The sequence below is a fragment of the Stenella coeruleoalba genome, assembly GCF_951394435.1.
Source record: "Stenella coeruleoalba genome assembly, chromosome: 19".
Lineage (NCBI taxonomy): Eukaryota > Metazoa > Chordata > Mammalia > Artiodactyla > Delphinidae > Stenella > Stenella coeruleoalba.
Genome location: NC_137165.1, coordinates 17,397,504 through 17,425,176, shown reverse-complemented (window position 1 = coordinate 17,425,176; position 27,673 = coordinate 17,397,504). Strand labels below are relative to the sequence as shown.

The 27,673-nt window shown below is 33.9% G+C and overlaps 1 protein-coding gene across 8 annotated transcripts in view; it reads right to left on the bottom strand.

Annotated features, from left to right (window-relative positions):
• NF1 (neurofibromin 1) overlaps positions 1–27,673 on the bottom strand; it is a 250,822-nt gene that overhangs the window by 139,321 nt on the left and 83,828 nt on the right. For all 8 annotated transcript variants that reach the window (XM_079903537.1, XM_079903542.1, XM_079903540.1 and 5 more), the window contains exons 9-14: positions 26,221–26,394; positions 25,634–25,756; positions 25,303–25,377; positions 20,179–20,310; positions 12,524–12,658; positions 8,833–8,946 (exon numbers count right to left, since the gene is read on the bottom strand). In XM_079903537.1, the coding sequence (XP_079759663.1) occupies positions 8,833–8,946; positions 12,524–12,658; positions 20,179–20,310; positions 25,303–25,377; positions 25,634–25,756; positions 26,221–26,394 (753 nt within the window). The remainder of the gene's footprint in view (positions 1–8,832; positions 8,947–12,523; positions 12,659–20,178; positions 20,311–25,302; positions 25,378–25,633; positions 25,757–26,220; positions 26,395–27,673) is intronic.

Sequence of the window (27,673 nt, the reverse complement as noted above, 5' to 3'; positions counted from 1 at the left end):
ATCGTATTAACGCATATATGTGAAACCTAGAAAATGGTACAGATGAACCGGTTTGCAGAGCAGAAATTGAGACACGGAAGTAGAGAACAAACGTATGGACACCAAGTGGGGAAAGTGGAGTGGGGTGCGGGTTGTGGTGTGATGAACTGGCAGACTGGGATTGACATGTATATACTGATGTGTGTAAAATGGTTGACTAATAAGAAAAAAAAAAAATTATAAAAATAAAAATAAAAAATAAAGTCAGTCCATAAAGTCTGAAAAAAAAAATTTTACTTCTAGGCCATAAGATAAAGTAGAAGTTATCTTATTTGCCACAAATTCTTTTGGAACAGACAGGACAAATTATTTTTCAAAAAGGAGAGAGGGGGAGGAAAATTGATTTTGTATTTCATAGCAGATTATTCATCCTAAAATACCTCAATTGACCACAGAATTGAAATTGGATTTGGCTCACAGAACATTAACAGGAATACACAACTAATATAAAAAAACACTACTATTAAATAAATTAATGCCATCAAGGGTATAAAGAGTAAAACTAGACTCTTCCTTCAAACCAGCCCTATCCTAACTCCAGCTCCACAACGTTTCCCCCAGACGCACACTGTTGAGCTCTGCACATTCTCCTCAGTCTTTGGTCAGCACATTTGGAGATTCTTTACTCCTCTTTAAAGCCTTTTATTAAAATTCCAATGAAACACTGTTTGGAACACATAATGAGATCTGACTTCTTCTCTTAAAACCAAATTAAATGCATAAACTGCAAATACAGCTGCAATGATAACCTGCCTCACATTAGGAAAAATAAGTCAATTTCTAACCTTGTTCAACTTTGTAACTCCAGAAGTTATAAATTATATAAACACCAGACCTATATTTTCTTATTTCAAATACTTTCACTGTAATTATTTTGAGATGTTTAGTGAAAACTGCAATTCGCTGTGAGAATCTTCAAAAATTATATAGGTTATACCTCTCATATCAAGGAAAAACAGCACAAATTAACATTCAATTTTGTTACTGTTGTGCAAAAATTTAGTTACTGACACTTTAAAGTGGCAAATTCTGTAACATTTTTGTTTGACAAACCATTTTTTTGAAATATTCAAAGAAAATGTGTTAGTCTTTCCTCTGCCTTAATATGAATGTTTTCCTTTTCATGCTCCTTTCCATTTTTAAGTTTTCCACATATATTTTAACAAAACTGTAAACACAGTATACTCCTTTGACATTTCATAAATATTTTTCCATATTGCTTTGTGATCTGCACGGTTTAATGGATTTTTTTTTGAATTTTATTTTATTTTTTTATACAGCAGGTTCTTATTAGTTATCCATTTTATACATACTAGTGTATATATGTCAATCAGTTCACCAAATTGAAATATCATTCTCTTGTTATTGAATATTAACACATTCTCTTACTAGTGAATATTTAAAATTCTCCTAATGTTCTATTAGAAATAAGAGCAGTAAGCATATATGTGTGTAACTTTTTCCTTTTAACTTATATTCACAGGATTAAAAAATTACAGGAATGTAATTATTTGACAGAAAAATGGACATCTGTATAGCTCCTGCTAAATACTGTCAAATAGCCTTCCAAAAAGAATGCAAAGTATATACTGTTTTATAGAACCAACAGCAATGTACACAAATACAAGCAATGAGTGTAACAATGAGGCTGAAACACTTTTGGTAAAATAAAGCATGATAAATAATGAAGTAGCAAATCTTAAATATACAGTTCAATGAATTTTCACAAATGAATATACCTCATATAACCATTACCCAGATCAACATTATTAACACCCAGAAGCCTTTTTCACATTCCCTTCCGGTCATCAGCTCTTGACAAAGGTAGCCACTGTTCTGACTTCTATCACCATAGGTATTTTTGCCTGTTTCTGAACTTTGTATAAACAAAGGGAATCATACAGCATGTTCTCTTTTGTGTTTGGCTGTTTTCACTCAATATTATGTATGTGAGATTCAACCATGCTTTGTACTTAGTGGTAGCTTGTTCTTTTCGCATTGCTTTAATAAGTGGAATGATAATGTTGATATATTTGAGTTGTTTCCAGCGTTTTTGCCTACTACAAATTATGCTGCTATTAATATTTTTGTATGTGTCTTCTGGTAAACATACATATACATTTCTGTTGGATACATACCTAGGAGGAAATTGCTAAGTCATATGTTTAGCTTTTACAGATATATTGCAAAACAATTTTTAATGATGGTTGTACTAATTTACTTTCTTACGAGCAGGATATATGAGTAAAAGCAAAGCACAGTTTGATCCTTGAACAATGAGGTTAGGGGTGTTGACCCCCCATGCAGTAAAAAATGCACATATAACTTCTGACTCTCTAAAAACTTAACTACTAATAGCCTACTGTTGACTGGAAGCCTTACCAATACCATAGTCAATCAACACAAATTTTGGATGTCATATATATTATATACTATATTCTTACAATAAAGCTAGTAAAAAGAAAATGTTTTTAAAAAATCAAAAAGAAAAAAGATCGATAGTACTGTACTGTATTTATCAATACTGTAAGTTTACATCATGTTTACAAGATGAATCAGCTTTTTCTATAACAATGATGGCATCTTCGATAGTGTAATCCTTCCAGACTTTCATAATGTTCTCTCTATTTGGGTTCTCTTCCATAGCGTTGACGATCCTTTTCACAGGGTACCGAGTGTAATGAGCCTTAAAGGTCCTTATGAACCCCTGATCTAGAGGCTGAATTAGAGACATGTTTGGGGCAATCAGGCCACTTTGACACCTTCAGTGTTAAACTCATGGAGTTCCGGGTGGCCAGGGGCATAGTCCAGTATCAAAAGAACTTTATTTAAAAGGTAGCCCCTTACTGGCAAGGTACTTCCTCATTTCAGTGACAAAGCATTGATGCAACTAATCCAGAAAAAGGGTTCTCACTGTGCAGGCTTTCTAGATGTACAACCAAAAGACTAGCAACTGGTATCTATCTTTTCCTTTCCAGGCTTGGAAGTTAGAAGCTTTATAAATAAGGGCAGTTCTGATCATAAACCAAACTGCATTTGCACAAATCCTGGTGCTTGCTTCTCTTCCTTACTAATAAATGTCCTTTGTGGCATTTTTTGCTAGAGTAGCACACTTTCATCTGCATTATAAACCTGTTCAGGCTTACATCCCTTCCCCTCAATGATTTTCTTAATGGCGTCTGGGAACTCATCTGCTGCCTCTTGGTCAGCAGAAGCTGCTTCTCCTTTACCTTGACATTTTTAAAGCCAAAGCTCTTTCTAAAAGTATCAAATCATCCTTTGCTGGCATTAAATTCTCCAGCTTTTAGATCCTTCACTTTCCTTTTGCTTCAAATTGTCAGATAAAGACTTCACTTTTTCTCGAAGTCAATAGGTATACTTTTCTTATAGCAATCCTGCACCCACATAAAAGCTGCCTTTTCAATACAAGATAAAAAGATATTTCACAAAAAGTGCAAGGTTTCATGCCACCTGGAGTATCTGCAGCAACAGCCTCATGAATTTCCATTCTCCCCCCAACCAACAGTCCTTATGTTGGATTCATTTATCTTGAAATGGCAGACAACCACAGCTGTCTACAATCTATAGCACATATCAAACAATTCAACTTCTTGTAATGTCATGACTTCTTTCTGCGTTCATCACTAGTGGCACTTCATATGGGTTACATGGTGTTATTCAAGGTATGTTACTGCACTAAAAATGATGAAAAATACATGAGAACCACAAGAGATCGCTTTTTACTGATACACAATTTACTGATGAGATTAACTGCTCATGCAGAGACTATGAGCCTCACATAGCATTTTAAATGGATACTCATGACACTTGAGCTCACCAAAATAGTAACAAAATGCAGTTATGAAATCATTACAGTAGTACAGTATGTACTACAGTTGATTTTATGCAGTTATGATTTAATACTGCATCTGTACATTTTTTTATATTTATTTTGACTGTGAAAGATGCCATGTACAGTCTGTAAGTGTGTGTGTAAGTTTTGATAAATTTTAACTTTTTATAATAGATTTATAAATGATAATATATGGATAAACAAGGTCTTACTGTATAGCACAGGGAGCTACATTCAATATTCTGTGATTAAAACATAACAGAAAAGAATATTAAAAAAAAGAACGTATGTATAACTGAATTACCTTGCTGTACAGTAGAAATTAACACAACATTGTAAATCAACTATATTTCAATTAAAAAAAGTAAAAAAGTGTAATAAAATAAATGACCCAAAAAATGATAATATAGACTGGTATCCATATATATTTTATGTCATGACATACCTTTTTCTTATTTTTTTTGGTATTTCTAGGTTAGCAATTCATTGGCAAGTTTTTTCAAATTGTCGTAAATATTCAGAAAGTTTTCCAACATATTTTTTGAAAAAATCTGCATACAACTGGACCTGCACAGTTCAAACCCATGTTGTTCAAGCATCAACTGTATAGTCATTTGAGCTTTCATAAACCTTTTTGTTATCTGCTATCTAGCTTAATTTCAATGTAGTCATAAAAAATTTTTTGGATAATTTCAATCCTTCAGAATTCGTTGAGACTTGCATTATGCTCAAGATATACTAAATGTTCCACATGTACTTGAAAAGAAAATGCATTTATTGAATGCAGTGCTCTGTAAGTGTCAAACAGGTCAAATCTGATAACCATGTTGTTCAGATCTTCTACCCTTACTATTCGTTTGCTTGCTTATTCTACCAGACACTGAGAAAGGTATGCTCAAGTATCCCACTATAACTGTATTTGTCTATCTCTCCTTTTACTTTACATGTTTTTATATATTTAGAAATTTTATGTTTTTGCTTTATATATTTTAAATCTTTGTTATTAGACTCATATAAAGTTTTATTTTCTGGATGGATTGAACCCTTTGCAATAATGAGATGTCTCTTTTTATCATCCAACATAGGACCACCTAAATACATAAAGCAAATATTAGCAGACATAAAGGGAGAAACTGAAAGTAACATAATAATAGTAGGTGATTTTAACACACCATTTACATCAACAGACAGATCATCCAGACGGAAAACCAATAACGAAACACTGGCCTTAAACAACACGTTAGTCTATATCAACTAACAGATACGTAGAAAACATTCCATCCAAAAGCGGCAGAATACACTCTTTTCCAAGTGTACATGGAACATTCTCCAGGATAGATCACATGTTAGGCCACAAAACAAGTCTCAGTAAATTTAGGAAAACTGAAATCATATTAAGCATCTTTTCCAACCACAACACTATGAGACTAGACACCAACTACAAGAAACAAACTACAAAAAACACAAACATATGGAGGCTAAACAATATGCTACTAAACAACCAATGGGCTACTGAAGAAATCAAAGAGGAAATAAAGATACCTGCAGACAAATGAAAATGAAAACACAACGATCCACAAAAATCTATGAGATGCAGCAAAAGCAGTTCTAAGAGAGAAGATTACCTCAGTTCTAAGAGGAAGCCTAGCTCAGGAAACAAGAAAAATCTGAAATAAACAAGTTAAACTTACACCTAAAGGGACGAGAAAAAGAAGAACAAACAAAACCCAAAGTTAGTAGAAGAAAAATCATAAAGATCAGAGCAGAAATAAGAGAAACAGAGACTAAAAAAGCAATAGAAAAGATTAATGAAGCTAACAGCAGTTCTTTGAAAAGATAAACAAAATTGATAAACCTTTAGCCAGCCTCATCAAGAAAAAAAGGGAGAGGGCCTAAAAGAATAAAATCAGAAATGAAAAAGTAAAAGTTACAACTGATACCACAGAAATACAAATGATCATAAGAGATTACTATGAACAATTATATGCCAATAAAATGGACACCTGAGAAAAAAACAAATTCCTAGAAATGTACAGTCTCCAAGACTAAATCAAGAAGATATAGAAAATATGAACAGACCAATTACCAGTAATGAAACTGAATCAATAATAAAAAAAATTCTCAACAAACAAAAGTTCAGGACCAGATGGCTTCACAGGTGAATTTTACCATTTAGTGAAGAGTTAACACCTATCCTTCTCAAACTATTGTAAAACATTGCACAGGAAGGAATGCTTCCTCACTCATTCCACGAGGTCACCATCACCCTGATACCAAAATGAGACAAAGCTATGGCAAAAAAGAAAATTACAGGCCAATATCATTGATGAACACAGATGTAAAAATTCTCGACCAAATATTAGCAAAATGAATTCAGCAATACATTAAAAGATCACACACCATGATCAAGTGGTATTTATCCCAAGGACGCAAGGATTTTTTTTATATCCACAAATCAATCAATGTAATACACCACATTATCAAACTGAAGAATAAAAATCATATGATCATCTTAATAGATGCAGAAAAGGCTTTTGATAAAATTCAACATCCATTTATGATAATAACTCTCCAGAAAGTGGGCACAGAAGGAACATACCTCAACATAATAAAGGCCATATGCGACAAACCCACAGCTAACATCATACTCAATGGTGAAAAGCTGAAAGCATTTCCTTCTAAGATCAGGAACAAGACAAGGATGTCCACTCTTGCCACTTTTATTTGACATAGTTTTGGAAATCCTAGCCACAGCAATCAGAGAAGAAAAAGAACTAAAAGAAATACAAATTGGAAAGGAAGAAGTAAAACTGTCACTGTTTGCAGATGACATGACGCTATACATAGAAAATCCTAAAGACACTACCAAGAATCTATTAGAGCTCATCAATGAATTCAGTAAAGTCGCAGGATGCAAAATTGATACACAGAAATCTGTTGCATGTCTATATACACTAACTACAAACTATCAGAATGAGAAATTAAGGAAACAATTCCCATTTACCATCACATCAAAAAAATAAAATAAAATAAAATACCCTGGAATAAACCTACTTAAGGAGGCAAAAGACCTATACTCCGAAAACTATAAGACACTGATCAAAGAAACTGAAGACAACACACAGATGGAAAGATACACCATGTTCTTGGATTGGAAGAATCAATACTGTTAAAATGACCATACTGGCCTTCCCTGGTGGCGCAGTGGCTAAGAATCCGTCTGCCAATGCAGGGGGCATGGGTTTGAGCCCTGGTCCAGGAAGACCCCACATGCTGGGGAGCAACTAAGCCCGTGAGCCACAACTACTGAGCCTGCACTCTAGAGCCTGTGAGCCACAACTACTGAGCCCATGTGCCACAACTACCAAAGCCCATGTGCCTAGAGCCCATGCTCTGCAACAAGACAAGCCACCACAATGAGAAGCCCACGCACCGCAATGAAGAGAAGCCCCAGCTCACTGCAACTAGAGAAAAGCTCACGTGCAGCAACGAAGACCCGATGCAGCCAAAAATAAGTTAATTAATTAATTTTAAAAAAAAAACAATGGAAGAAAATAAGTGGTGCTGGGGAAACTGGACAGCTACATGTCAAAGAATGAAATTAGAACATTCTCTAACACCATACACAAAAATAAACTCAAAATGGATTAAAGACCTAAATATAAGGCCAGAAACCATAAATCTTCTAGAGGAAAACAAGCAGAACACTCTTTGATATAAATAGTAGCAGTATTTTTTTAGATCTGTCTCCTGAAGCAAAGGAAATAAAAGCAAAAATAAACAAATGGGACCTAATTAAACTTAAAAGCTTTTGCACAACAAAGGAAACCATTGACAAAATGCAAAAACAGCCTACTGAATGGGAGAAAATATTTGCAAACTATATGACTGATAAGAGATTAATATTCAACATATATAAACAGCTCATACAACTCAACATCAAAAAAACAAACAACCCGATTTTAAAAATGGGCAAAAGAACTGAATACACATTTTTCCAAACAAACATATAGATGGCCAACAGGCATATGAAAAGATACTCAATATCAGTAATCATCAGGGAAATGCAAATCAAAACCACAATGAGATATCACCTCACATCTGTCAGAATAAACCAAAAGAACACAAATAACAAATGTTGATGAGGATATGGAGAAAAGGGATCCCTTGTACATTGTTGGCAGGGATGTAAACTGGTGCAGCCACTGTGGAAAACAGTTTTTTTCTCAAAAAACTAAAAACAGAACTACCATATGACCAGTAATTCCACTCCTGGGTACATATTGGAAAAAACAAAAATACTAATTAGAAAAGATACATACACCCCAATGTTTATAGTAGCATTATTTACAACTGCCAAGATATGGAAACAACCTAAGTGTCCATTCATCCAACAGATGAATGGATAAAGAAGATGTGGTAATGAATACATATATATACAACAGAATACTACTCAGCCATAAAAAAGAAAGAAATTTTGCCATTTGCAGCAACATGGATGGACTTCGGCAGGCATTATGCTAAGTGAAATAAGTCAGACAGAGAAAGACAAATACTATATGATATCACTTATATGTGGAATCTAAAAAATCTAACAAACTAGTCAATATAACAAAAAAGAAACAAACTCACAGATACAGAGCCCAAACTAGTGGTTACCAGTGGGAGGGAGTTTGGGGGGCAGGCAATACAGGGGCTGGGGAGTGGAAGGTACAAACTATTGGGTGTAAGATGGGCTCAAGAATATATTGCATAACATGGGGAATATAGGTAATATTTTGTAGTAACTGTAAATGGAAAGTAACCTTTAAAAATTGGATAAAAAAAATTTTTTAATAAAATAAAAATTAAAGAAAAAATTTAAAAGGAATAGATTAAAAAAAGGAATGTACGTAGTTACAACTTTACCTTCAAGAGCCTAGAATTCATTTTCCCCTTACCTCCATTGCTTCCTGAGCAATCTCTGGCATGTGTGACTGAGGTACCAGTTGGACGAGCCCTGTAATTAATTCTGCGGTACTGCCTTGAGTTTCAGGCCCCTGTTTTCTCGGATTCTGCAAACAAAAAAGCAAATTTCAATTAAAAAAAAAAATCGATGGACAAAGGCTGAAGGGTGGAGGGAATGGAGACTGACTGCTAATGGGTTCTAGGTTTATTTTTGAGGTGACGAAAGTGTTCTAGATGTTCTAGACCTAGATAGTGGTGATGGCTACACAACCTTGTAAATATACCAAAACCAGTGAACTGTACACTTTAAACAGGTAAAAACTTCATGGTACGTGAATTTTACCTCAAAAATAATAATAATTGTGGGGTTTTTTAAAAAAAAATCAAAACTGCTTTTGTTAAGAATTCTCAATCTACATCTATACTTGTTCATTAACGTGAATAATATCCAGAGAAAATCCTAATTAAAATAAAACAAAAACTAGGTATTAGCTTTTCAGTTAAGAAATTACATCAATAATGGAAGTAAATAATTTTTTTTCAGCAACACTACATTGGCTAAATAATATACCTCTGATTTGGAACTTCTGGTTTGGGATCTTAAACTTGTGATGAAAGGCAAAGAATGTGCATGCTTGATGAGGACTGCACGATTATCCTGTGTAGCCCTCTTGTCCAGTATAAGGACCTACCCAAATCCACACAGGGCTAGAATCCACACCTCCAGATACCCATACTTCAGACTTTTTCATTGTGGAAAGACATTGTATACAAAACAAAGCAGTATATAAATGTGAATGTCTACCTACTTAAAGAGACTAAAATGCTTCCTGTAACTTGGAAGAATCTATTTACACTTCAAGCATATATGGTTCATTTAAGTGAGGCCAATTCAATTAGTGCCCATATTTTATTTTGTTAACTACACACTCTTTCCCATTACAACAATTAAGGTAAGCCCTCACCCCAGTGTATCTATAATTCAAAAACTGCCTATTTTTCTGACATTTGTATTAATTCATTAATAACCCAATAACATTTACTGAACACCAAAGACACAGCAAGTAAAAAAGACATGTTTCCTACCCTCTTGGAGCATGTAGTCTGGTGGGAAAGACAAACATCAATAAAATAATTAGATCAACAAGTTTAAATTGCAAATGAGAAAGAATTATGAAGTTACATGCTGCTATGAGCACTTGTAACAGGGAAATGTGGTATAGGCAGGGATGCTTCCTTAGGGCAGTGATAACAGCTCAGAATTAGGAATTACTATGTGAAGAGGACAGAGGATAGGGAAGCATACTGTAGGCAGAGGAACTGCAAGTGCATGGATAGGCATGAAGGAATGTAGTAAGAGGGAGTGAAAGGCCATCATGACTAGAGTAAAGACGACAAATATAATGCTAGATGTTGCAGAGGTGGTAGGTGGGAGACAAACGCTGCAAAACCATGTAGGTCTATTTGGAGTTTGCTTTATTCCCAAAGCAACCTCAACTAAAAGGTTTTAAGCTGGGCAGGAAGCATAAGATTTGCTTTTTGAAGATATCACTGTAACTTTAGTGCAGAGAAATGATTAAAAGGAAGCAAGAGATGATGCAAGCTGAGCAATTAGGAGGCTTGAAAAATTGAGAGTAGTATGAATTAGGATAGAGAGGTAGAGACAAGACAATAAAATCACATTACTTTAAAAAACCATGACTGAAATCACTTAATAGTTATTCCTATATTAATCCTATTTACTAAGATTTAGATTTTTATAGGTAAATATAAAATAATCAAATATTTACAATGAATCTTTCACTATTTTAGCTTACCTTTGATTACTCTGAGAAAAGTTATTTAACCACTAGATGGCAGCAAAGAAAATAACTTCTATTTTAAATGATCCTTTTCTGCTTGCTAAATTTTAAACGTGGAAAACAGCACTTTTTGCTTAAATTCTTGTTCCTTGACAATAAAATATTTAACACAGAAGGCACTGGTGACTTTGATGTATTCTCTGATTCCGAATTATAGCTATGCAAACAGAGTGGTGCTGATATATGACATGCATGATGAAACAACACCACAAGTAACCTGGGCTACATAACAAAGAAATGAGGGGAAAACGTTATTTCATTCCTTTTATAAAGTCTTAATGATAGATTTTAGGACTTTTTCCACACCAAAGTTTTAACAATTTATTCTATTAGACTCCCAAATTTGGATGGGCTTCTCAAAGAGTTCAAAACAACACAGGCCTTTTTGGGGGGGGGGGGTCACTAACCCTTTTGGGAATTCTGTCTCTCTCTCATCTCTTTTCTCTCCAGAAAAAATATTTACATAAATATTTTTTTAAATTCAGAGGATTCAAAGAACTCTTGAAAATATGGACATCAAGTTATGAACTCCTATAGTATAGTAATTTGAAAAATATACCATCAAAATTAAAAGTACCCTTAGCACTTAAAAAGCCTGTTGCTGAACAAAGCAATAGGAAATCGTTCTGTATGCTGCTCTCCAAGGACTGAAGAAATTCCACAGGGGTTAAATATGCTATCCTATGAGCTTCACAATATATTTCTGTTATGTTTGGGGTATTAATAATATTAGTGTTAATGTTAACTGTATTTTATTAATAGTAATAATACATAACATTTATTTAGTGCTCATTATGCATTTATTTTGCATTGTTCCTAAAAGCATGACATGTACTATCTCAGTCTGCTTAACAAGCTAAGGTAGGAACTATTATTATCATCACAATATTTCAGATAAGAAAACTAAACACAGAGAGGTTAAGTCACCCAAATCACATAGCTAATATGTCTCCAGAACCCATGTTTTTCATCCTTTCATATAACTGTCACTCATTTTCACTTGTTAGTTCCTAATTATCTTGTGTACTACAGTGATGCTTTCAGGAATCTAATACCATCTGAGGCTGTTAAGAGCAGAGTTGCCACAATAATTGAGCGCTAACCATACCCATTTTTTTTCTTTCTTTTTTTTTTTGCGGTACGCGGGCCTCTCGCTGTTGTGGCCTCTCCTGTTGCGGAGCACAGGCTCCGGACGTGCAGGCTCAGCGGCCATAGCTCACGGGCCTAGCCACTCCGTGGCATGTGGGATCTTCCCGGACCGGGGCACGAACCCGTGTCCCCTGCATCGGCAGGCAGACTCTCAACCACTGTGCCACCAGGGAAGCCCTAACCATACCCATTTTTAACTCCTTTTTCTCCCAATACAGTATACATAGGCAAAGCCAGTGACATTAAAAGGCTGATGACAGGAAGAAAGGGGGATGGAAAAACTCAATTTTTTGGCAATAGCAATTGGAGACTTAAAAAACCAACTGTGTAGATATAGGAAGCACTCAATTTATGGTTGCTTCATTACATCTAAACCCCATCCCAGGATTATGCCTGAATAATATATAATCTGGTAGCCGGGTATGGACAGAAGATCTTACCAAAGTATGTTAGTTTAATGATAAGAAAAATTAAGACAAAAGGTTAAGAAATCTGATCTAATTATATTAGTATTCTCTGTAAGTTCGTTTTCTTAGGGATCTCTTAGGTTTCATGTATGATCAGGAAGGTCAGTAAGGGTTCTTGAGCTAACAATCACCTTCAAGGTTTTGGCTTTCCAGCTAAACCAAACTAAGTTAGTATAATTTCAAGGCATTTTATAAAAAATACTTACACAAAGCAAGAGCTTTGGATCTGCATGAATTAGTTTCACCATGGACAAGAGAAGATACTTATAGCTTCTTGTCTCCAGGTCTGTAGGTTTTTCTTTAAATTTAAGGCTTGTTACTTTTTCTTTAAATGTAAGACTCTAAAAACAAAAACATGACATTCACCTTGTAAGAATCAGACATCAGAATCAGGATAATAGCTATTCAGCTTTTTCAAGTAAATCTATTTTTAAAAAGCTTTGAAAAATAAAGGACATATTTTACACCACCAAATGTGTAGTCTTAGTAGAAACGTTCCATAAGAAGCACAAGATTAATATAATTAAGCTTGAAAAGCAAACAAAAATTATTTTTGCAACATTATTATATAATCTAATAAAGTTTAAGTGAAAATCTGCTAAGGTACTAAAAGCTTTAATATAAGGTTGACTCCTATGTTAAAAACAATTTTTAAAATGTGAAAATATTAGAGATAAAATATTTATTCTATAGATCTCACAGATACATACAGTAAGCAACTCATTTAACAAAACATCCCATACAGGTATACACAAATATTTCATAGAATCAATGATGTTATCAACTGTAAGATGCACATCATTTTATGTACCACAAGGAATGAAAACTCACTGTCAACTGTAAGACATCATACAAATAAGATGAACCCCAATTTCAGAAATGTTAAATAGGTACTTCTTAGAATTGATGAAATATGCTATACAGGCAATCTCTGTATTTAACAGTTTAACTGTAAGATTTTCTTTTTCCTTTAATGGTATTCCATCTCTCTCAAGTTACAGAATGCATGTATTTTGCCTGAAGAACACTGATAAAACAGAGAAAGAATTCTTTGAGAAAAATTAAATCATGGAAAATGTGTTTCAATTACAGAGATACTATGGCAGATGCTGTGTTAATACTATAATTATGGATGTTATTCAACTGGAAATCCAACAATTATATTCTGGATCCAATACCACCTTTCTATCTGTTCTTACAAAACATTTCCCCTTTTCCTTTAAATGGAAACAAAAATGTATGCTTTTGACATGTATGTTTTTATATGCAAATACACAGGAGAATATCCAGCATCTATGGCCTCATAATAAAAATGTCCTTGTAAAAGGCTGACCTTCAAAGGTAAAAAGTAGAGACGCATATCTATAACATACAGCAATTATTGTCAATGTTTACATGTGAGAAATGCATTTGTTATTATGCCCAAGAACACTGAAGGTTTTTGTCCTCAGTGTGGAAGAAAAACTATCTAATGTACTACAGGAATGTCACTACAGAAAATAAATAGCAAAACTTACAAATAACAAGTTGCTTTTATATTTATAATCCCACAACAAACGTCCTACCAAATATATTTAATAAATGCTGTTTTTACTGTTTGCTCCCATTAAACTTCTTTTCATTCTAAGTCGAAGTAACACTGTAGATCAAGGTAAAACTTTCATTAAACAAATTTATTTATTAAAATGTCACTAAGTGTAACTGTTCTTCCATGATGCAGCCATTGCACAGGAAAACGGAGCAGAGAACAATTAGCAGATATAAAAATTATCCACTTATTAACCATTTCCAAAAAGTAAATAATAGTTTGATAATATCATATCAATCTCAGATAGCAGCATACAAATTTTGTTCCAGCATGGCTGCCTAATACAAAATGTAAAACTTGAAAAATTCTACACCACTCACAATTATTAACTTGAAATAGACTAAAGACTTAAATGTAAGATTGGAAACCATAAAAATTCCAGAAGAAAACAGAAAAAAAAACCTCCTTGACATGAGTCTTGGCAATGATTTTTTTTGTATATGACACCTAAAGAACAAACAACAAAATAACAAGTGGGGTGTTGTTTTTCAAACTAAAAAGCTTCTGCACAGGAAAAGAAATGATTAACAAAATGAAAAGACAACCTAGGGAATGGAAAAAAATGTGCAAATCATAAATTGATAAGTGGTTAATATCCAAGATAAGTAAAGAATTCACGTATCTCAACAGCAAAATCCAAATAATCTAATTTTAAAAGGGGTAAAGGACACGAATAAACATTTTTCCAAAGAAGACATACAGACACATGAAAAGGTACTCAAATCACTAACCATTAGGGAAAATAAAGTCACAATGAGCTACCACCTCACACCTGTGAGACAATGACTATCATCAAAAAGACAAAAGATAACAAATGCTGGTGAAGATGTGGAGAAAAGGGAACCCTTGTGCACTACTGGTGAGATTTAACTGGTACAGCCACTAGGGAAAACAGTATGGTGGTTCCTCAAAAAATTAACAATAGAATTACCATAAGATCCAGCAATTCTACTTTTGGGTATTTGTCCAAAGAAAATGAAAACACTATGTCAAAGACATATCTGCATTCCTATGTTCACTGCAGCATTACTTACAATAGCCAAGACATGGAAACAAGTGTCATGAAACTGTGGTACATACACACACACACACACACACACATAATGGATTATTATTCAACCATAAAAAAGAAGGAAATCCTGCCATTTGGACAACATGAGTGGACCTGGAGGGCATTATGCTAAGTGAAATGAGTCAGACAGACAAAGACAAATACTGTATGATCTCACTTATATGTGGTATCTTAAAAACAAAACAAAACAAAAAACAAACTCATAGAAAAAGAGCTCAGATTTCTGGTTACCAGACACAGGGAGTAGAGGTTGGGAGAATTGGATGAAATGGTCAAAATATACAAACTTTCAGTTATAAGGTAAATAAGTACTGGGGATGTACAACATGATGACTATAGTTAACACTGCTGTATGGAAAGTTGTTAAGAAAGTAGATCCTGAGTTCCCATCACAAGGAAAAAACCTTTTTTTCTTTTTTTTTTTGTATGTATATGAAATGATGGATGTTAACCTAACATATTGTGGTAATCATTTCACAGTATATGAAACTTAAGTTATTATGCAGTACATCTTAAACTCATATAGTGCTGTGGGTCAATTATATCTCAATAAAACTGAGGGAAAAGACTTCAAAAATTTAAATAAATTTTTCAATTCTAACACCTTTTAATTAGTGACCATTAGTGGGTTACCTAAAGTCAAAAATAACATGCTAAAGAAGAAAGTTATTTCTTGGCTAGAAATGTAAGAAAAATAAACCATCCATTAGTTTATTAATTAATCTTCCACATTGCAAACAATAGTAGGAATCCAACCTGGTATACGCACATTGGCCAAAGAGGAGAGGCAGTCGTGCCCAGGAAAAAATTCATGAATCAGAGCACTCAGGTGTTTATGAAGGGCCAAAACCATCTGTTAAGTTAATTAAGGCCATGACTGAATTATAGGCATGTAGGAAGCATGTGCTGAGCCAGGATCCCCTTTAAGAAGGAAAATTTTCGTGCAGAATCTACACATATTATTAACAGGCTATCTTATTTTTAAAACATAAATGATTAGTGCTGAGATAAATATCTCAAATTTTTAAAAATACTACAAAAGTACAAAATGGAGAAGCTATAGCTCAATGTTCATATGGAAAAGGCTAAAGAGTTTAAATGATTAAAAGCTTAATCTAAAATAATGCAATCCTTGACTGTATTAGTAGAAACATCATATGCAGACACAGCAGGTTAACAGTTTTCATCAATTATTATACCACATCTAGAACACTAAATTCAGACCTTAATATGTCATTTTCATTGAAAAAAAGCAACAAAGATTCTTTCCAGAAGAGAAGCATACCAGATGGAGGAGGGTTTTGAAAGCAGGTCAAGTAAGAAATTCAACAAATATGTACTAGATGCCTACGACATGCCAGATACTGTTCTAGGGACCAGGAACTGGGTGCTGGACAAGCCAGACAAGGCTCCTGCTTTCATCAAGCTAAAACAAGGGTAGGGGAAGACAGCTGAAGAACTGGAAAGACACTGGACTGAATGATGACTATTTACTAACCATGTGATGACATGTCTTTCATTTAACAGTACTTGTGCCGCAGTTTCCTTAGCTGTAAAAACAGAGGAAACAAAGTGCATACCTACACACACTTTTGAAGAACCCTTAGCAGTACAGTATAACTTTATTCAAATATCTGCAGTGCTGTCTTTGTGTGTGCGTGTGTGTGTGTGTATGGATCTTGTTTTCTTTATTTGATCTCCTGTGCCACTTCTTTTTTTTTTTTGATTATAGTTGCTTTACAATACTGTGTTAGTTTATACTGTACAGCAAAGTGAATCAGCTATACATATACATATATCCCCTCTTTTTTGGAGTTCCTTCTCATTTAGGTGACCACAGAGCACTGAGTAGAGTTCCCTGTGCTATACAGTAGGTTCTCATTAGTTATCTATTTTATACATAGTATCGATAGTGTATATATGTCAATCCCAACCTCCCAATTAATCCCACCCCCCCTGCAGTGCTGTCTTATGGAAGAATCAGAAGGGTTCTATAGAGCTCCAAAAAAAGAGAGAGGATTATGATAGCTGGGAGTGATAGGGACATGAGTTGATCTTGGTTGGAGAAAAATTTTTAAATACTTGGCTCTTTACAGAAAGAAATTTATCCATATCCAAAATACAAAGTAGTTGTAAAGCCTAGAAACACATATTATTTTAACTTGACACAATGAAATCCTTGATTAATTCTGCAGCAAACTGAAAGCTAAGGTTTATCAGAGCCACAAATTATCTGAGGCAATGCAAATAAGAACAACCCATTGAACATATCCTATCATACAGTGGCTCTCAACTGGGGGCAATTTTGTTCCCCAGGGAATATCTGAAAAATGTCTGTAGACATTTTTGTTTTTCATGACTGGCTGGGGGGCAAGAGATGCTGCTGGTGTCTAGTCGGTAGACGCTAAAGATGCTGTTAAACATCCCACAATGCACAGGACAGTCCCCTACAACAAAGAATTAACCATGCCAAAATGTCAGTAGTGCCAAAGTTGGAAAACCCTGATGTAAAGTATCTCTAAACCATTCATTATGTATATTTGACTGTTTCCAGACTTTATGGGCACTGTAGTTGGCTCTTCATTAGAAGTTTTCAAGCAAAACCTACAAGACTGGCATCTCTGTGACTGTTCAGCTCATCCTGCTTCCCCGGCATTAACAATGTGCTTGGCAGCTAGCGGAAATTCGATACTTCCTATATGTGTTGTCAGACTGTTCACTCACCAGGCTTAAGAGAGAGAAGATTCACCTTAAGGATCATCCAAATTGAAGCATTTTCTTATCCTAAAAAATTATTTCATAGTAGATTTGATGATTATTTTCCCTGATAAGAGTATCAGCCAGAGCTTGGATGGGAGTGGAGTTTGGGAGAGAATGGATACATATATATGTATGGCTGAGCTGCTCTGTTGTACACCTGAAACTATCACAACATTGTCAATCAGCTATACTCCCATATAAAATAAAAAGTAAAAAAAAAAAAGAGTATCAGCCAGGAAGCTGTCCCTTGGCCATTATATACAAATACATATACATATAAAATTTCACGGACTTCCCTGGTGGCACAGTAGTTAAGAATCCGCCTGCTGGGCTTCCCTGGTGGCACAGTGGTTAAGAATCTGCCTGCCAATGCAGGGGACATAGGTTCAAGCCCTGGCCCGGGAAGATCCCACATGCCGTGGAGCAACTAAGCCCATGTGCCACAACTACTGAGCCTGAGTTCTAGAGCCCGCAAGCCACAACTACTGAGCCCACGTGCCACAACTACTGAAGCCTGCGCACCTAGAGCCCGTGCTCTGCAACGAGAAGCCACTGCAATGAGAAGCACGCCCACTGCAACAAAGAGTAGCCCCCACTCACCGCAACTAGAGAAAGCCCGCACACAGCAACGAAGACCCAACACAGCCAAAAATTAATTAATTAATTAATTAATTAAAAATAAAAAGAACCGCCTGCCAATGCAGGGGACACGTGTTCAGTCCCTGGTCCAGGAAGATCCCACATGCCGCAGAGCAACTAAGCCCGCGAGCCACAACTACTGAGCCCACGCGCCTAGAGCCCGTGCTCCACAACAGGAGAAGCCACTGCAAAGAGAAGCCCGCACACCAAAATGAAGAGTAGCCCCCACACCACAACGAAGAGTAGCCCCCACTCTCCACAACTAGAGAAAGCCCGTGCACAGCAACGAAGACCCAACACAACCAATAAATAAATTAATTAATTAAATTAAATTAAAAAGTCAAAATTCTAACTTCCCAGAGGATATTTGGAATGAATAAATAGGTCAGTAAATAATTTTTAAAGTTTATTTTAAGTCGTTTTCTAAAACTTTTTAAAAATGAATGTCAAGTTAATAACATTTAAGTAGCTATTATTTGTTTATCTCCAATTAATTTATACTTGGATTGAAATTTTCATTTTTTTAAAAAATTAAGTACTTGGCATTACAAAAACTAAAGATAACTTTGCATTTTATTTAATAAAACATGACTGCCATGCTCTTTTGGCTATAATTTTTTGGGCTAAATAATCCCAAAATATATGGTGTAGCAAACTTCTCTATTTGAACATCTAAGATAAACAATCCTCAGAAACAATGGCTGACAACTGGATCAGAGTGAACTAGAACTGTATAAAACCAAAATATTTTACTGACTGAGGGAACTTGGAAAAAGAGATGTATGCCAGGAAGAAAGCTGTTTAAATTATCTTTTAAGTGTGAAGTGGCTAATTTACTATTAAAACCAATAGGTGAAAACATGCCACATGCCACATTTTCATGTGAAATGACATGATGTGACTATAATGGTAACTATACACAGAAAAGTCAAGGAAACCAAGGACTTTTCTGAGGTAGTTACAATGGTCATACATACAGCCACTGCCCACTGCCATGCAAAACAGTGACTGGTTGGCATCTGACCATGTGAGCGACAGTAGCCAAAAAGAATAGAAAATAAGAAGCAGAAGACAAAGCACTACCAATCGATGTCAAGAGTTGCCATGTATAATACTCCGGCTATACATGAATACCAAGAAATGACTTCTACCATCTTCTAATTGTCTTTTTAAATTGGTTCTATTTGAGTTTCCAAATTAAGAGTATTAATCTGTGAGAATGCTTATTTGAAAATATCTACTTTTATTAAGTTTAAACAGAGTCAAACTTTAATATCAAAGTGCCTATCATTTTAAATGTTCAAAGCATGTTTAATGAAATATGAAATATTTTTATTTTAAATATAAACTTTAAATTTTATTTGTAATTTCCTGTGTGCAATATTCAGCATCCAATGGGCAAAACTGTGCATTAGTAGGAACATTCACTCTAACCCAGGAGTCAGCTTCCCTTACTCACCCCCAAAAGATGAGGAGCTAATCAAAATATTTTGATTCATAAGGAAAGATTAAAGGAAAAAGAAACTAAAAAAAGAAAGAAAAAGTGACGTTCATTAAGATTTTAACAGCATTTTGTTAGAAAATATCTCTAAGAAAAGTAAGTTAAACTCACTGAAATAGTGGAAAACATACATCATTAACTAGTATTGCAACAATATTGCAGTATTCAACATACCACAATACTTACTGAAAAGAAAGGTCTCATTTGATTTTCTAAAAAAATCAAAACAGCAAGAATGGGATAAAGGCACTGAAAACGCAACTGCAAGAAAGTGGAATTCAAAATTCACGATTCATCTTACCGGTGCCATTCGTATCGCTGGGTGCGCTCCACAACCCTGGACTGCTTTATGAAGTGTTTCACCAAACATATTTCGAAGTTCAACTGAGTGACAATATACGGCATCAATCTTAGGCCACCAATCCAATGCAGACTGGAGAAAAACAGAGACCATAAGAAAGGAAAAGTCCAAATTTGCATGAGTTATATGCTCTGGTAATCACTGTAGTTTTATGGTTTATCACTTTGTGAGAAATTTCCTAAGACCATGCAAACACACACTATGATTTCCAAAGTCTTCAAGTAATGTCTTTAATTCAAACACCAAACCATACATCTATTTTAAAATATCATAATGAACATGAAACAAATCACTCACTACGTAAGCGTGAGCATTTGAGACTGTCTTTTCTCACTGATAATTTAGTGAATCTGAAAAACAAAGTTTTTAGAGGGCTAATTCTGTAGGCAATCTTTTTCTTTTTTATAAGTTTAATGTTTTACACATTTCAGAAACATATGCATATATAGTATATATTTCCCAAGGCAAGAATTCTATTATCAGTTTTAAAAGAGATTAGTGGTTCAACACAGTGTTGAAGGAATATGTGATAAACCATTACTTATATGCCTACAGACAAACAATGATAATTACAACATGAAATTAGTAAATGAGATAAAGCTATTAGTAAACCTATAATCTTAAATTGATATGCAATGATGGCACAATACATGAGAAGACTAACGATCACCACAAAGACAAAATGATCATAGCTAAATATTTTTTTAAGTAATTATTTTATGTAAATATTTTTCTACAGTTTAACCTGTTTATTTAGCTTTGATTCTAGTTTTTAGTGCCTATTTTATTTGAAAGTGTATCTTTTACTTTTACTTTTAAATGAATTAATTACTATATTATGGAAAATGACAATTATGAAAATCACTAAAACTATTAAGTTTGTCTATCAGTGAATACAAAAATGACTGGATGAATTTTCACTATATAGAGAGAGTATGCAAGGAATAGGATGACTTAAAATACAGGCTTCCAATTTATAAAACTCCTGCTATAAGAAATACCTGAAAGAACAATTTGAAACACTAGATAAGGGGATGTGATAGCCTCACATCCTATGCCCAAGTTCCTTCTACTTTGAAACTAAGCTAATTAAATTCTCAACATTTAATTTTTTTGGCCATAACTCTCAGAATATTTACAGTAGCATCAGGTTATATTACCTAAACCCCAAATTTTGGATTACAAACTCTATTTACTGTATAGTATACTATAAAACCAATTTATAAAATACAATCAATACTGAACTCCATTTATGAAAAAACTCCTAAGTTATGAGGGAAGAAATACTTTTATTTGGATAGTATGATTGTTTCTATTTTTCTCTCAAACTCTTAATTTACTTCCTAACAAATGATCAAGTTTTATTAGTTTCGTTATATAATGAATTCTTTAAATGTTAGTCAATTTGGTCACCTGACTTGCACAGAGCAATCAATACACCTTGATTTCCATATATCTACTAATTTATACAGCTTGTGTTAATCAGCTTAAAGTAACAAAGACTGAATAATCACAAAATGCTTTGAGGTAAGAGTCCTCACTCTACTGACCCTATAATATCTTGTCAGAAACTGCTGAACTAAAGACATATGCATCCCATGTAACATCCTATCCAAACTACGATGTCATTTTGATAGCTGCTGAAATTGTATCATGGTACCACGTATACCCTATTAAATAACTTGATTTTAACTTAAGATTTAGTTATTTTCAAATTTTCTATTTTTCATAATATATAAAATCATTCATTTTAAAGTAAAATTTAAAGATACACTTTCAAATAAAATAGGCACTAAAACCTAGACATTATGTAGTTGGTAAAAATTTTAGTTTTCCAAGCAGTTATTAAATGTGTCCTTTCTGAAACCAGTCAACTAAGGTAGACTTATTCTTTTTTGTCCTTGAAAATTCTAAGTTCATTGCCAAACAAATGGCAATACTTTCATAATATAAGCAAACCATGTGGCAATTCTTCAAGATTATTTCAATAAATTTCACATGCCTTGGAAATGATTTCTTCAACCAAACCCACTCAATAGAATGAGATCATCTCATTCTCAATATGTGAACTATCCATAAGTAAACTACACTCAACTGCCATAAGGAAAAAACAATACTAAGTACTATACCAGCTATAGCACGTTCCACTGATGGGAGAGATATTTGGTTCATATATGTATATATTATTTCTTTAACTGCCCAATTATAACAACATATCTAATCTAACCTAAAGGAAGTGTATGAAGATTAAGCACATAACACAGATCTTTTAACTACAATTCATATCTTATGGCATTCCGTAATAAAAAAGGTGACGGTACTAAACGTACCATTTTAGAAACTGATAAAAGCTTAAATTATAATCAAATTCAAATAGTGACTGGATTTTCAGATTTCTTAAGAAGAAACAGTGGACTCTTTTAGACCTAAACACAATACTTATGAACTGAACATGAGTATGTTTCACGAAAGCAAAATAAAACTGCAAACATCATTACTACTTCTATATACACCCTCAAAACCACATCATTTATCTAATTTGAGAATGTGGTAATTTTAAAAAATCTGTGAGCTGGCTGAAAAAGCAAGGAAGAAGAAAACTTATGAGGTGTATTGAACCAAGAATCATTTAAAAGGAAATCTCTTTTTTTTTTTTTTTTTTTTTGGCGGTACGTGGACCTCTCACCGCTGTGGCCTCTCTCGTCATGGAGCACAGGCTCCGGACGCACAGGCTCAGCAGCCATGGCTCACGGGCCCAGCCGCTCCGTGGCATGTGGGATCCTCCCGGACCGGGGCATGAACCTGCGTCCCCTGCATCAGCAGGCAGACTCTCAACCACTGCGCCACCAGGGAAGCCCAAAAGGAAATCTTATACTACAAATAAATTTAAGATTAGGAGTCCAAATATCTAAGAAAAATTTTATGTGATTTCAAGACAGAATATTTCCATAATATCTACATTAAGTGAGATTCTATAACAGTCAATTCCATAAATTAGCATATTTACTTTATACACAGTCCTTTTCAATCAGAAATTACTTCAGATTCAATATCTCTTAGCCTCAAACCAAAGGAAAGAAAAACCCTAACAAGAAACAATTTATCAAACAATCTATTGTAATAAAGTATCATTATCTAAGGTCCAACTATAAAAGATATTTTATAGACTCAAATTTATGTTCCTTTTCAAGCTAGTCATTAAAAGGTTACTAACACTTAATATTTTAAAAGTTAGTCAATATAGGTTTTTCTTTATAAAAATAGATTTCGTATTTATGTGGCCTCTGATACAGACACACTCCACCTTCACACATGCAGTACTCATTAGAGTACAGAAGGATGCACAACCACTTCACCATATACATTGAGGCATGCATGAAGTACCACTCCAGGCATGCTTTAAACCCACAAAGGAGCAGCTCAGCCACTTACAGCAGTGCCAAGTCCATGCTTGAAAGTGCTCTATATATTCAATTGTAGACAAAAATATTTCACAATTAAAGTAACTAGCCACAGAGTATCAAAAAAGTATACACTTGGGTTTATTAAATACAAGCTTTAAGCATTTATGTAAACCATCCACTCTAATAAATAGAATGTTTTTAGTATTATAAACCAAAGGAGAAAAAAGTAATAGTATTTTATTTCTGAATTACACATAAACATGAAGGGTAAAAGTCATTGTTTTTAAATTAATGGCCTTGAAAGTAAACAAGGGTACAATGTCTTAGCTCATTACACTGGCAAAAGCAAAATAAAAATTTTTCTAAGTTTTTAATACAAACATACCTTATCTGCAATATCAGATTCATTAAAATTTCCCTTTTGCAAAAAACTGTAGTTAATGTTACTTCTACCTATAACTGATCCTCAACTGAGAGAGGAATCATTCCCTTAGGCACTTTTAGTTATTCATAGTGTCTGGGGGCAGAGATGGGAGAGGAGGGAAGTGGCAAAAAAGGTATTGAATGAAATAAGGACCAGGGATGCTCAATGTCCTACAATGCACAAGGCAGTCCTGCATTGTAAAGATTGTCCTGACCAAAAATGCTACTTGCACCCCACTGAGAAAAACCAAATGTGTCACTACATAGTTTTATTAATAGTTATTATTCCTCTGCAGGAATGGATAAAAGAAAATGTGGAAGAATTTGATATAGTTCAATACATCCAAGGCAAATGAAGGTGAGAAGGATATTTTTAACTCACTAGAGACACTCTTTTAAAATGAAATTTGATTATAAAGAGGACAAATATACCCAAGTTATCAATGATTAAAGTCCTTTTTAAGGGAGGAAAACAGGAAAAAGTTGAACAATTTACACTTACGTGTGAATATCTAAAAATGGATAAAAGTGGAGCTATGGTAAATAACACTTGAAAACCTTCAAAATATGATCAGAAGAACAGAATTTTTTAAATCCATGGTCCAAATCTAATACGGTTACTATCTTTCTACTTGATGTACTCACATCAGAGTTGAAGGTTTCACAAGTACCTTTTAATAAGTTTGCTTATTTTGTCTGATATGCTTTTATATCATGTAAACACCTCTAAGTGTTAATGTTTCATTTGTTTAAGGAAGACTAAAAAGTGCAATCAAATATGGTCTCACCATTTTTTTAATATACATAATGCGCTACAACATAAATACTACTACTTTTAACTTAAACAGTAAGGTGACAAGTAAGAACGTATCAAATGCTGGGAAAGGGCTAAGAGTATTAAAATAATATGTGAAGAGCTTTGGGATGAAAATGTTAAATTATATTTTCAGTGGCATTGTTCTCAAGGGCTTCTGATCCAAATATCTTTTAAGTTTAATCTTTCCAAAGGATCCCACTAACTCCATCTTCCTCAATAAGGGCCCTGAGGTCAAGATTAAATATGAAAAATACAATTGTATATCAGTTATTAGATAGAATCATGTGTGAAAAATCTTCCTATATCATACATCTAAATTCAAAATCTTTTGTAAACCAAAAACGTCTTTCTTAAAAAGAAATAAAAAAGGAGTAAAGAAAAAAAAATTTTAAGTAATTTAGCAATACCTTTTGGACTTACATTGGTGATGATTCGATGGAGTGAATTTACCAGCACATAGTGAAATGTAGAAGGGGAATTCTGAGCCAGACAGATCTACAGAGGAAAGAAAAAAAATGATTATTACTTTTATGAGAAAAATATATAGTAATATATATGAGGACAAAAGGAACAACAAAAAGAAAGTTTTTTTTTAAAATAGAATAAATTTTTAAGGTCTTTAAATTAACTTTAACATATAATAATGAGCAATACTGATAAAGGTGTAATCTATTCATTTTTCTACTCTTTTCACATTTAAAAGGATCAACAGCATCAGTAAACACAATTGGATCAAAACCAATGCTCTCACCTTAAAGTGTTGGTTGTTGTGAGGGCTTATACGAAAGCAAGAAACAAGGCAGTCAATCATTAGATCCACATCTGCAGGCTGACTGCCTCTTGAGAATGGTTTACTTGGATTAAAAAGCAGGTTCTATGAAAATCCCAATAGAAAACAAAAGCCTTTAAACAGTCATGCAGTATTTTTTCTACTAGTATTTAATAATAACACATCATCCACACAGATGGCAGTAACATTTAGTTCCCAGACAAAGCACTAATATTGTGGTTCATCAGTCTGACAAAATTCAAAATTCTTACTGTACCATATATGGTTCCTTTCAGGCCCAAATTTCTACATTATTTTAAACACAAGTCTGAATATTTATGCTAATTTAAGAAAACGGGTTCATTCTGTGTTTTCTTCATATTCTAAGCCACCTTATGTAGCCAGAGGAACAGTAACAAAAGCAGGTCCTAAGAACTTAATAAAAGAAGACTCAGAACTTCTGTGTTGCAATGATCTTTGACAGTGATCTAGTATACTATTTATACTACAAGTTTATTCTTCATTTAACGTTTTTTAAGTTTGTATAAGAGAAACAATAAGCATGTTACCTTAAGATCAACCACCATGGACTGAACTAGTAAGAAGATGACAGAGTTATCTTCCCAATTGATGTAAGTACTTGCTTTACACAGTTTGACACAGGCAATTGCAGCGCTTTCAGTCAGCTGCCTGCTTCCTCCGTGGCCGGCAAGTGCTTTTCGTAGACTGTCCAGAAACAACTTCTACAAAATTCAAATACAGCAATTAGATAATATGTGCAGTTTCTTAGATTTCAGACTTACTTAATAAAGTAGGAAATTAGCCTCTAAAAATTATACTCTAGAAACATATAATTGATATTTGTGGTTTTAAATTTCATAATTTAAGTAGCTGTCATTTAAATGTTTCTTGAATACAAAAAAAGGAACCTGTTCTTCCCTTTCTTTGTTGAATTATTAAAGGAACATGAGAAAACATCCTTCCCAAACAATGCAGTTGACTTCCCAACCCTGAATTTAGCTGATCAAATTCTTTTTTTTTTTCTCTCTTTTTTATATTATCTTTAATTTCTAAATATTATAGTTTCTTGGTTAATGTCTATCTCAAATTGTTCCATCTTTATCTAAAACTCCAGGCTATATTCAAGCTTCAGCCTTCTAACTAAGGATATATCTAAGGCTCTTCTAGTGCTCTAAATTCCATTCCTCATAGAAAGTTATGCATTCTTGTGATCTCAAGCCCTCTCTACAGCTCATTAACAAATTTCTCCCTTTGGCCTTACTCCTAACTGAAAATAATACATCTATACTTACACACCTTCTCAAATATAACCTGCCAAAAGCTAAACTCATGCAACAACAGCAGAATATACATTCTTCTCAAACACACAAGCAACAATTTCCAGGATGGACCATATGTTAGGCAACAAGTCTTAATAAATTTAAAGAGATTAAAATAATATATATAATCTTTCTGATCACAATGAAATGAAACTAGAAATCAACAGCAGAAGGAAAACTGGAAAATTCACAAATGTGTAAAAATTAAACAACACCCTTGGTCAAAGAAAAAAACCACAAGGAAAATTAGAAAATATCTTGAGACAAATCAAAGTAAAAATACAACACACCAAAAATTAAAGAAAACAGTGCTAAGTGGAAATTTTATAGCTGGAAACTCTTACATTAAAAAAGAAGAAAGTTCTCAAATCAATATGAAATAGAGAATAGAAAAACAGGGGAAAAAATCAACAAAATCAAAAGTTGGCTCTTTGCAAAGGTCAAGAAATTTACAAACCTTTAGCTAAATTAAGAAAAAAAGAAGACTCAAATTACTAAAGATCAGAATTGAAAATGAGGACATTACTGTTTTTACAGAAATAAAGATTATTACACTATGAAAAATTATACACCAACAAACAGGATAATCCAGACAAATGGGCAAATTCCTAGAAACACACAATCTACCAACACTGGCTCATTAAGAAACAGAAAATCTAAATAGAACTATAACTAGCAAGGA